At 33.0% G+C, this 12,429-nt stretch overlaps 1 protein-coding gene across 2 annotated transcripts in view; it reads right to left on the reverse strand.

Moving 5' to 3' along the window:
- The window catches only part of TMTC3 (transmembrane O-mannosyltransferase targeting cadherins 3), a 50,161-nt gene that overhangs the window by 25,388 nt on the left and 12,344 nt on the right, over positions 1 to 12,429 (reverse strand). For both annotated transcript variants that reach the window (XM_040234465.1, XM_040234466.1), the window contains exons 3-7: positions 9,336 to 9,554; positions 7,948 to 8,047; positions 7,627 to 7,742; positions 7,002 to 7,174; positions 447 to 699 (exon numbers count right to left, since the gene is read on the reverse strand). In XM_040234465.1, coding sequence (XP_040090399.1) covers positions 447 to 699; positions 7,002 to 7,174; positions 7,627 to 7,742; positions 7,948 to 8,047; positions 9,336 to 9,554 — 861 coding nt within the window. The remainder of the gene's footprint in view (positions 1 to 446; positions 700 to 7,001; positions 7,175 to 7,626; positions 7,743 to 7,947; positions 8,048 to 9,335; positions 9,555 to 12,429) is intronic.

Raw genomic sequence — 12,429 nt, forward strand, 5'->3', positions numbered from 1 at the left:
GAAATACCTCAGGGAGTAATGAAAGTTTTGCCAATGAAAAATAAAGAGCTATGCATTTCTAGGGGCTTATCTTACATGATCCTCTTCTCTGTGCCAAGAAAACAAAGTATACATTATACTGAATAATGCATTTCTTTAAAAGGGTGTATAACCTAGTGGGGTAAAGGCAAGAAATATAAGAAAGTAATGCTAAAAAGGACGCTCCATGATTTCAGAGTCCCCATCAACTTAGGGAAATTCATAATCACTCTTTGTGTCACATGCTGAATGTGCAGCATTAATAAAATTCTGACATAAAATTATAGGATAGCCTAAAATAAGTTCATAAATTAGGATGACATGAATAAAGACAGACAGCAGTTTTTCAAAGATGCTTTTGAAAAACTAAAGGCACTCAATTAATAAACTAATATAGTATCATCTAAAAATTTAAGAAACTTTCTTACCATTAAAACAGTCTTGGAGGAATTACTAGGATATCTGAGACTAAATACTCCCAAAGCTCCCAAAAAGCAAAAAAAAATAAATGTGGCAAGATTTCGAACATCTAGAAATGACTCTATCAGTGGTATTGTTCCCATGGTCCAATCACAGCAGAGCTCTGAAGGATTTAATAGAAGCCAAGCATTCACAGGAAGCAGGTAGTTAAAAGTTAGCTGCCTTGTAGGAGTTGGGCTTACAGCAGCTGGGTTATCAAACCTGTAAAAAGAATGAAAAAAAAATTACTGAAATTAAAACACTTTAAACACAAAGTTAATATATAAAAGATACAAATACTGAACAATAATAAAAACAGCATTTTACATGTAATCTTGTTAAAGACATAAACTTTTTATGGATACCTTAGATTTTTGCCTGAGTTCAAATTTCTTTATGAAATATCTAATTAAGAGGTATGATATTTATGAAGAACTGTTTGAGGGGCAAGCAGGTTACCTATTTCTAGTTTATTATGAGAATGATTCAGACAGGTATTCTATAATATTATGACATGCTGCAGAAACGCTTTTATTAAATTATGGCTTTCTGCTTCAACATCATAAGAAATGTTTTGTACGATTCATTGTTGTATGAATGCTTCTGAGAACACTAATTAATGTTTTCCTTTAAGAGATGTTTCTTTCATCACCAAATGCTAATGAAAATTGTTTTCTAGAAACAATTACTATGTTTTCTCTTGTCACAAACAGAGAAAACTAAATCACCTATGAGCTTTTTCTTTTTGACTTCTACAGAGCTAAAAACCAAATTCTAGTACAGAGTAGTAACTGCACAGCCCTATGGAACATTTTATTTGTGCTCTACTTAATACAAACTTATATCCTAGTTTATATAGGCCATGATGTATTATTAGTCTGTTTACTGCAAACTAACTCATATCATTTTTTAAAAGTACATTTAAATTAATCATTTCAGATTTTTAATTCTTTACACTATGTTTTAAATTGTATTAAGACATCTAAATTGTCTTAACATACAGTGGTTTAAATCTTCCCTGGTGGCTCAGTTGGTAAAGAATCCACCTGCAAGGTAGGTCCAATCCCTGGGTCAGGAAGATCCCCTGGAGAAGGGACTGACCACCCACTCCCGAATTCTTGCCTGAATTCCATGGACAGAAGGAGCCTGTGAGCTATAGCCCATGGGGTCACAAAGAGTTGGACACGACTGAGTATTTCCTTCCTCTACTACAGTTGCTTAAAAACCCAATTCTTATTTTAAACGGAGTAAGTCAAGGAAAAATCAGTATCACTAATTTGACTTGGTCTGCTTAAAAATATCAACTGGTGAGAAAAATGAATTATTATTTGAACAAGTAATATTTTCTAAATTGTCATGCTGTGCGTGCTAAGTCAGTTCAGTCGTGTCCTATCTTTGCAACCCTATGGACTGTAGCCCTCCAGGCTCCTTTGTCCTTGGGATTCTCCAGGCAAGAATACTGGAGTGGGTAGCCAATCCTTTCTCCAAAATTTTCATACTTCAATATATGCATGTATGAAAATTACTAAATCTTGAAAGCCAGGATTTGAATTCTCAACATGACCAACAAAACTGAACACAAAACCTTTTCCTGTCATCTACTTTTCAGAGTTCATTTAGAAAAATTAGCTGTTTATTTAGGATACATTATTTGCTAATTGAACTTTAGTAAAAGAATACATGTCAAAGCAAGTCTAATCATATTACAATCAACCTCAGGATAACAGAATAAAATTTATATAACACAAGTACATATACATACATTTTAAAATGCTTATATTTGGAAAATACAGTGTTAAACATAACATACTCCATATATCCATCTACATATATATAAAAAATAAATACATTCACACCTATAAGGCATATTTTCATATTATAGAACTAGAAATGCAAAAGAATTGATTCAAATTCCCTAAAACAAATGATAAACAGGAAACATTAAGACTAAGGAGTGAAGAAGGAAATACAAAATATCTATCTACAATTCAATTTATTTTCCACACTGTTATGCTTAAATGAGTTTTTAGTTTAGCATGGCTAGACTCAGAAGTAAAAATTCTGGAAGTAAAAAGTAAATATTCTCTATAGAAAAAAATGCTATTAAGGATAATTATTATACAATGGAATATTACTCAGACGTAAAAGAACAATGAAATAATGCCATTTACACCAACATGGATAGACCTAGAGATTAGCATACTTGGTGAAGTAAATTAGGTAGAGAAAAACAAGTATCATACGATATCACTTATATGTGAAATCTAAAAGATGATACAAATGAACTTATTTACTAAAAAGAAAAACTCACAGACATAGAAAACAAATATATGACTACCAAAGGGGAAAAGGTGAGGGAGGGATAAATTAGGAGCTTGGATTTAACAGATATACCTTACTATATATAAAAGAGATAAACAACATCCTATTGCATAGCAAAGGGAACTATATTCAATATCTTGTAATAACCTATAGTGGAAAAATATTGGGATTTTGTTTTTAAAAAAGTTTTTGCATGTAATGTCAGCCACTTTTATACAATTATGAATAGGCAACTTTATAAATTTTCTTTTAAACTTTGGATGAGTGAGGTGAAATGGAAAAATGCTATGAGAGCAGGAAATAAAAGATAAGAAGAATGTTAAAATTCAGTATAACTTTTGCTTCTAGCCTTAAACAAATTAAAAAAATGGAAAATTAAAACCTCCTTTAACATTCTAAGCATCAAGCAAAGAAGGACAATAACACTTGATTGATAATAAAACAAAAACAAAAACAAAAAACAGATGAGGGGAGCCCTATCTAAAGAGTTTAGAACTTGGATAGCTTTTTAGTCTGTGCAGCAGCAAGAGAGAATCTGAGTGGAGACCATTTGTATCCCCAACTTGAGAAGATGGAGCTGCGAACCCTAGAAATCCAGGGGGGTTAGAATTAGCAGGCAGAAAACTGTTGAGAAAGATAACTCATATCTGTAAAGGTTCTCTCTCCAGTTTTCAGTACTAATGAGAACTGATCAGCATATATATACACAAAGAAATACCTAAAGACAGTATAGTGGGTTGATTTCCGTCTCCCCAAAGTTTATGTCTACCCAAAACCCCAGAATGTGACTTTATTAGCAAGAAAGTCTTTGTCAATACAGTTATAGTAAAGATGAGGTCATGCTGGATTAAGAGTGGGGCCACTATCTAATGAGGGCATAGTGACCCACTCTAATACTCTTCCCTGAAGAATCCCCATGGACAGAGGAGCCTGGCAGGCTGCAGTCTACAGGGTCGCAAAGAGTCGGACATGACTGCACGACTAAGCACAGCACAGCACCATCTAATGACTGATGTTCTTACACAAAGAAGAGAAAATACAGAGAAACACACAGGGAAAAAGGCTAGGTAAAGATGGAGCAGATTACAGTGATACAGCAACATGCCAAGGAATGTCGAAGATTGCCAGCAACCGCCAGAAGCTAGGAAAGAGGCATAGAACAGATTCTTTCCCAGAGCCTTTAAAAGGAACCAGCTGTGCCTGACACCTTGATTGTTGGACTCTGGCCTCTAGCACCGTGAGAGAATAAATTCCTGCTCTTTAAGCCATTCAGTTTCTGGTAAATTGTTACAGCAGGTCTAGGAAAATACAGTTTGGAAAGTACTTTCTGAAAGGATAAGATAAAAGCTCACAACTAGGAACAGTTCTTCAGCAGCCGGAGTAGAAATCCTCATAATGCAAAGTCTATCAAGTGGAGAGGTCAGAAGGGCCTTGTGTCAGCAAGGGAGCAAAATTAGCCCTATCCTAAATGTTGCTATGCTTCCCAGGTGGCTCAGTGGTAAGAATCCTCCTACCAATGCAGAAGTGGGTTCTATCCTTGGGTAGGGAAGACACCCTGGAGAAGTAAGTGGTAATTCACTCCAGGATTCTGGCCTGAAAATCCCATGGACAGAGGAGCCTGGCAGGCTACAGTTCATGGGGTTGCAAAAAGAGCCAGACACGACTTAGCTATTAAACAACAACAAATGCTGCTATGGTCTCCTAAAACAAAGCTTAAAAACAAGACTTGAAGACGAAACATCTTTCAAATAACTTACATGCATCTGAGAACAATGCTCTACAATATTTATAGGAATACATTAGGTAAAATCAGATACAGTACCTATTAGAAAAACTACCAAGCATGTGAAGAGGTAGAAAAATACAATCTGTGAGGAGAAAAATTAATTCAATCTAAACTGACCAAGAAATTACAGATGATAAGACCAGTGGAAAAGGACATTAAAGTCCTAAAACAGTTAGAAACATGGGATACATACACATACACACAAACCCCTACACAAAGCTCAAACAGAACTCAAATAGAGATGAAAATGTCTGAGATGAAAAATAAAAGAAATTAAGGACAGATTAGACATGCAGAAAAAAATTAGTAAGCTTGAAGCTACAATGGAAGAAATTATCCAAAATGAAAACTGGAAAAATAGCTTTGGAGGGAAGAGGAATAAATACAGAGTAACAGTATTACTTCAAGAAGCTTAAAATACGTGTAATTGATGTCCCAGAGGAAGAAGGGAGAGGAAAGAAGAAATATTTCAAGAAGTTCATAACTGAAACAATTCTAAAATGTATATGAAGTAAGACTTACATATTCTAAAAAGCTAAATTAACCTAAGCACAAGAAACATGAAGATGAAACAAATAGTAACTGAAAGCTTGCAACTTCTGCCCATTTTCACCCAAACTGTGTTGTTAAGTCCTGAAATTGCAATGTGCAGCATCATGACTGTAGTTAACAATACTGTATCATATATTTGAAAGTTGCTAAGAGTATAGATCTTAAAAGTTCTCATCAAAAGAAAAAAAAAAACTTTTTGGTAATTATGTGTGGTGACAGATGTTGACTAAATTTATTATGGTAATCATTTGTGTGTGTATGTATACGATTATGTTGTACACTAATACAATGCTATATGTCAATTATGTCTCAATTAAAAAATACAGAGAAGAGAAACAATGATAAAGAGAAACTATTAAAAGCAAGGATTGAAAAGAAAAAGACATACTACATGCAGAAACATAAAGATAAGGATGAAAAGATTTTCCATTTAACATAACACAAGCCACAGAATATAGAGTAATATTTTTAGATTAGTGAATGAAAATCAGCATTGTAGAATTCTACAAGGAAAATATCGTGCAAAAACAAAGGTAAAATAAAGGTATTATATATACCAAAGCTTAAAGAATTCATCACCAGCACGGTCCTACATGGTCAAGAAATGTCAAAGAAAAGTCCTTCAGTCACAAGGAAAAATGGTACCAGATGAAAATCTTGATCTAACAAAGGAAGAACACTAGAAATGGTAACTCTACGGGGTAAAACAAAATTTTTTTAAAATTTAATCTCTTCCAAAGGTAACTGTTTAAAGTAAAAATTAACAGTGTACTGTGGCATTTATAATGTATACTCAATAAAAACATATGCAAATAGCACAAAGGCTATCTTATTATTTAAAATGTTTATATATAAACTTATTTATTGTATATGTATTTGTACTATATATACTGACATTTATCATTTATATACACACAATTATACTATTCCTTAATGATAAATTGTGATAAACAAATGATGTAAACCAAAAAAACTCCTAAAGCAATCACTAAAAATACACAGCAAAGATTTACAGCTAATAAGCCAACAAGGAGATAAGAATGGAGTAATACAAAATATTCAATTCAAAACAGAGAAAAAATGGAACAAAGAACAGATGAGACAAAGAGAAAACAATTAGCAAGATGGTAGATTTACAACAAACTGTATCAGACAACTGAACCTACCATTTAAAAGACAGATTATCTGACCAAACAAAAAAGGAAGACCCAACTGTATGTAGCCTATAAAAAATCTACTTTAAATATAAAGATATAGACAGAGCTAAGAGGTAAAGAGATGAAAAAAGATAAACCATTTATCACTAACAACAGACAGCTGGAGTAGTTATTTTAACATAAGGAAAAGTGAATTTCTTAGTAAAGACTATTACCAGGGATAAGGAAGCTCATTTAATAATGATAAAAGGATCAATTCATCAAGAGGACATCAAAATCCTAAATGTTGATATACTTTATTGTAGAGTTTTACAACAAATACAGGAAGCAAAAATTGACAGAACTGAGGAGAAACAGACAAATCAGTCAGTTTGTAACTCTGATCAGTTACAGTCAGAGATTTCAACATCCTTTTCTCAATAATTAATAGAACAAGTAGACAAAAATGACTAAGGATATGGAAGACTTAACACTTAACCAACTGGGGGATCATTATCTTGACTGATGCTTCCAAGAGTGTACATGTATGTCAAAACCTATTAATCTGAACATTTTAAATACATAAGGATTCTTAAAAAGTATAAATTATAACTCAATAAAGCTGTTAAAAAACCTTAATGCAAATCAAAAACTTTCTGCAACATTTGCAATCACTTAAAACTCAAAGTTAAAAAAGGAAAAAAACAAAAAGAACCAGAATTTCATACCTGGTGAACACTGGAAGTTGCGACTGAATAACCTGGACTCTAATCACAACAAGTAACAATGTACTGAACATCAAGACAATGAGTTTTATTAGTGTCTGCAGCATAGAAAATGGAATACTACCCTTTCCACGAAGAAACTGTCCAGCAGTAGTACATAACAATGGCAAAGTATACTAGAAAAAGAAGAAAAAAATTAAGTAAAAAATAGCAATTTACTGTAATGTTTTCAACAACTGTACTTTCTAATTGCAAGATTAAATAAAAATTGACTCTAATTATAAAATCAACATGGAACTGGTGGAACTGATGATGAATAAAACTGAGCCAAACAGTCTTCTCCAATAATGAATTATACTATACAGTATTACTGGGTGCTTTCCCAAACTGCCCAATAGTTCCTTTACTGAAAGTTAAAAATCTGTCCTTAAAAAACTGAAGGTGTAATATAAAATGTTAAGTAATATTCAGTGGGCATGAAGGTAAAACATGCTTGTTTTTTGCAAATTTTTGCTAAATATTATTGATAGAGCAATTTATATGATGATACATTTAGAAAATAAATTCATTAGAATCTGATTCAAACAGTATAAAAGACAGCAACAAGGAAATTTATATTTCTCCTTACCCCTTGGGCAATAAATACTTCATATACACAGCAAATTCCCACAACTGTTATTCCTTGTTCTTTACACAGTGTTGCAACAGCCACTAAAAAAACTGTCAATGCAATTGGAGTCCACACTACAATTCAGGAACAGAAAAATATAAAAACACACAAAAACAATTTTATAATATCATAAAAGAATAAGACAACAATTAGATATTACTGAAAAACTTCAAATGTTGTAAGCAATTTCTGCTTTATATATTCAAAACAATACATTAATACATATAATTTGATTGAGTTTTACAGCTAAAGGAAAAGTATTGAATATTAGACATTTACCTATGGAATTATCTGGTCCTTTTGATTTAGTATATGACAAAAATGCAGCTAGAAAAAAGATAGATGACAGAAGCTCTGCTCTTCCTACAACACCTGTTACCTAGAAAGGGAAAGGCAGGGGGGTCCATATTAATGAAAAGCATTTTGAAATTTTAACTATATATAATTGCAACAGCAGTTTAATTAGAAATTAAGCTGCTGTAACTTATCAAGTGTATATTTCTGTTTTATAGGTATTACTTGAGTGCCCTCATGTGGTGAATTTGTGTATCTTACATAAAAATGTATTCATCAGTAACTATAATAGCTTTTATTATTTTAACTATCAATACTTATAGACTCCGAGAAGTTGCAGAAATAGTACAGAGAGGTCCTGTTTACCCTTTACCCAGATTCCTTCAATAGTAACATCTTACAAAATTATATAGTATACCATCTAGACTTTGTTCTAAATATTTTTTAATACAAGTGTTCTTAAAATATAAATGTACAATAAATTCAAAACAATGCATCGTATCTCACAAATAAAACCTGAAAAGTTTAAAAAGACAATACATTTAAAATATCCTTTTAAACTAAAAAAAATTTCAATATAAAATCCCCCTAAACTCCCTTTAAAGTGTTCTTAACTCACTATAAAACTTAAAACAACCTATCATTTTTGTAGATGTATAGAAAAATGTTCAGTTAGATACCAAAAGGTTCAGGATATTGGGAGAGACACACAACGCCCCTGCAACACACAAATACAACTCTGCAAAGTTTAAACACACAGACTATTGTTTCAAACTAAAAGCTTGTAATAAAACAACTAAATAGAGTCCTCCTTGCTCTGCTGAGAGGCAATTCTGGAGTCTCAAGATTACCGAAATAAGTAAGGTTATAATTTGAATATGTGTTGGTCATAAGCATACTGGCAATAGTAGAGACAGCGCACAATTTTTAAACACATGGTAATAAATAATATGACATCACTGAGCATCATTTGTTAGGATGTCTGCTTATATTTGCATGTATTTTGATACATGTTCATGCCTTACATGAGTTTCTCTTATTGTTTTCTGTCCTTTGAAAAACAAACAAAGCCAAGTTGACAAATACTTAAAATCTTTATTCATAAAAAAAATTAGCAAAGAAAAGAACTGTATTTATTTATATTTTACATTGCTAAAGTTGAATAATTACACATTATATGTTTATGTTTCAAAAATTGTTTTAAATTGAAAAATTTTACACAATAGGAAAGCTACATCCTGTGCACTAGGAAGGTAAGACACTGTACCAAATTAAGGAGTCTTTAAATACTTGAAGTCATGGTTAATATTTTTTCCTTAAAAACATAAACCATCATAGTCATGTGTAGGAATAATGCAAAAAATTTTACTTACTGCTTCTGTGTGTATTGGGTGCACTGCAAAAAGTAAAGAGGCAATCATACTACTCTGGTTATTCAGAAAAAGTCTGCAGACTTTAAGAAATATCACACTAACCACAGCATGAAAAATCATATTTAGGAGATGATATGACATTGGTGTTAGTTCACTGAACAGATAATTTAAGCGAAATGTCAACACTGTTAAGGGACGGTAAGACTTGTGGCTTCTCTCCTATAAGGAAAAAAACAATCATTGATTATTAAAGTATCCTGGTTCTTCTGGATACATAAACTAATAACTACTTTTACTACTAAAGAATCTACATTTGGCTGAGAAATAACAATAAACTAATAAAAGTCTCAAGAATAACATAAACATAAAAGATAGCTTTATGTGGGTGTTTTGGTGTGTGTGTTTTCCTATTTTCTTTGTCCAAAAACAAGGCAATTTCCTCTTTGATATATAGTTGAGTTCAGTTTAGTTGCTCAGTTGTGTCTGACTCTGCAACTCCACTGACTGCAGCATGCCAGGCTTCCCTGCCCATCACCTACTCCTGGAGCTTGCTCAAATGCATGTCCATTGAGTTGGTGATGCCATATATATATATATACACATAGATATGTGTATCAGTATATATATATACACACACACACATATATATACATACACACACTGATATATAGTAATCAAAGAATAGAAGAAAAACATCTGACTACTAATTCAATACACAGATTAAGGAAATAGGATAAGAGTGGCATTAATCAAACTGTAGTACAGGAGTTCCCTCCAAAGCCTATTTCCCAAACTATTACCAAAAAACATTCATGTAACTGCTGGCTAGATTTTCAAAAGGAAACATAAGAACAGAATGATCACCCAGTGCCATTTAAATAACAATGACTCAAAAAGGTTGCCTAGTTGTCTTATGAAAAAACACCTCCATAATGTATAAACCTGAATACATTAAACCAAAAATTCCTAAGTACTACACAGGGATTGATGTAAGAGAAAAACTTTCTTAAAGAATAGACACTTTTGCTATTGTGGTCTCTACTTGTAGCAGATAAAAATTTTATGTTAGGTACTAAATTTCTTTATAAATGAAAAGTTACATTTAACAAGAAATATTTTTACTCCAAGACAAAGTCAAAGCAGATTAAGAATAAAACACACAAGTTAAAAAGATACAAAATATTATGCTAGTCATTTTTTCGTAATTTTATATAAAGGCATCCACATCACATTCCTTGCTCTCCTACCTCTACCGTAGTTCATTATAACCCTGTTTTATAGCTATAGACTTAAGCCTGCTCATCCTCCATAGGGAACACTGGGAAGCACAAGAACCAAACATTTCCCATTTTGAAATTATGAACATTTAAATATCTCCATCTGTACTGACTACATACAACATGAGTGCTACCTACCTCAAATGTTTTTCTCTTTCTTGCCTAATTCCTGTACATCCTTCAGATTTCACCTCAAACATACAGAAATGTTTTTAAGGCAATGTATTGAACTGAAATCATTTATACCAGAAAGCAACTTTAAGGTCAAAATCTAATGTCATGATTAAAACCACAGTAGATACTAGCATAATTTGGGGACAGAGGGTATGGGTACAGGGGAATGAATTATCTAGAAAATAATGTAGTAATTATCAAGAAAATAATATCATGACAGGACCATATTTTCCCTTTGTTATCAAAAGACAATTCTTCTAAAAGCTAGAACTGGGTGAGAACAGAAAGGCTGCAGGAAAATAAATAACCTGCTTCTTTATTAAGAAAAAAAAAAAATACTTGTTTGTGACTAAAAGAATGAAAGATTCCATACCCCTTCTTGAGAAGTTTCCAAGTTTGGAGAATTTGGAAAGGGGCCATGAATGACAGATAACAAAAAGAGTGTTACATGCTATGTTTCAACAACTGTGTGCTACATATTACAGACAAATTAATTAATGAATCCTCAAAGTTTATTCTTTTATAGATCAGGAAAATATCTCATTACCTAAAAGCTGTGTCCCCACCTACTTCACACAGCTTTTATATCATACAATTAAAATTAGAATCCAGTCTATATGATCCTAAGCTGACAGGTGTTTGGTCCTTAATAGTTTAACACTGACCTTCAAAATAAAGTTACTAGCAAAGGAAAAATACCTTCATAAAAACAACCTAAACTTTTGGGTTCTCAGTATAAAATCAAAAAAATTATTAGATATGAGATATGGCACAAATTAAAATTTTTAATAAATAAATTTTTCTGTAGAAAAATAGTTTATATGTGTACTTTCCATTTTTATTCAATCTGTAATGAAGCTATATAATTTTTAAATGGTTAATGCTTAGTTGCTCAACTGTGTCCGACTCTTTGCAACCCCATGGACTGTAGCCTGCCAGGCTCCTCTGTCCGTGGGGATTCTCGAGGCAAGAATCCTGGAGTGGGAACACTGGGAAGCACAAGAACCATGCCCTCCTCCAGAGGATCCTCCCAACTGAAGGATGGATCCCAGGTCTCCCACAGTGCAGGCGGATTCTTTACCAACTGAGCCACTAGGGAAGTCCTTTTAAATGGTTAAATATACCACAAACAGTTATCTCCTTTGCTTGACTCATAAGAAAGAAAAAAGAAATGAAGTCAGTTAGCAAGAAATAGTTACGTATTGCCCTTATTGTCAGAGAAGGCAATGGCACCCCACTCTAGTCCTCTTGCCTGGAAAATCCCATGGACGGAGGAGCCTGGTGGGCGGCAGTCCATGGGGTCCCGAAGAATTGGACATGACTGAGTGACTTCACTTTCACTTTTCCCTTTCATGCATTGGAGAAGGAAATGGCAACCCACTCCAGTGTTCTTGCCTGGAGAATCCCAGGGAAGATGGAGCCTGGTGGGCTGCCGTCTATGGGGTCGCACAGTCGGACACGACTGAAGCGACTGAGCAGCAGCAGCAGCCCTTATTGTTTTCCTAATATATTTGTTTTTTACACACATATATTAATTTTAAAACATTTAAGCCAAGGTACACAATCAAGGAAAGTATCAGGTACTCCTTTAAAAAAGATAATCACGTTTTCCACTTCCTATCTAATGTATTACAAATATTCAT

This window comes from Oryx dammah, unplaced genomic scaffold (assembly GCF_014754425.2).
Source record: "Oryx dammah isolate SB20612 unplaced genomic scaffold, SCBI_Odam_1.1 HiC_scaffold_29, whole genome shotgun sequence".
Classification (NCBI taxonomy): Eukaryota; Metazoa; Chordata; class Mammalia; order Artiodactyla; family Bovidae; genus Oryx; species Oryx dammah.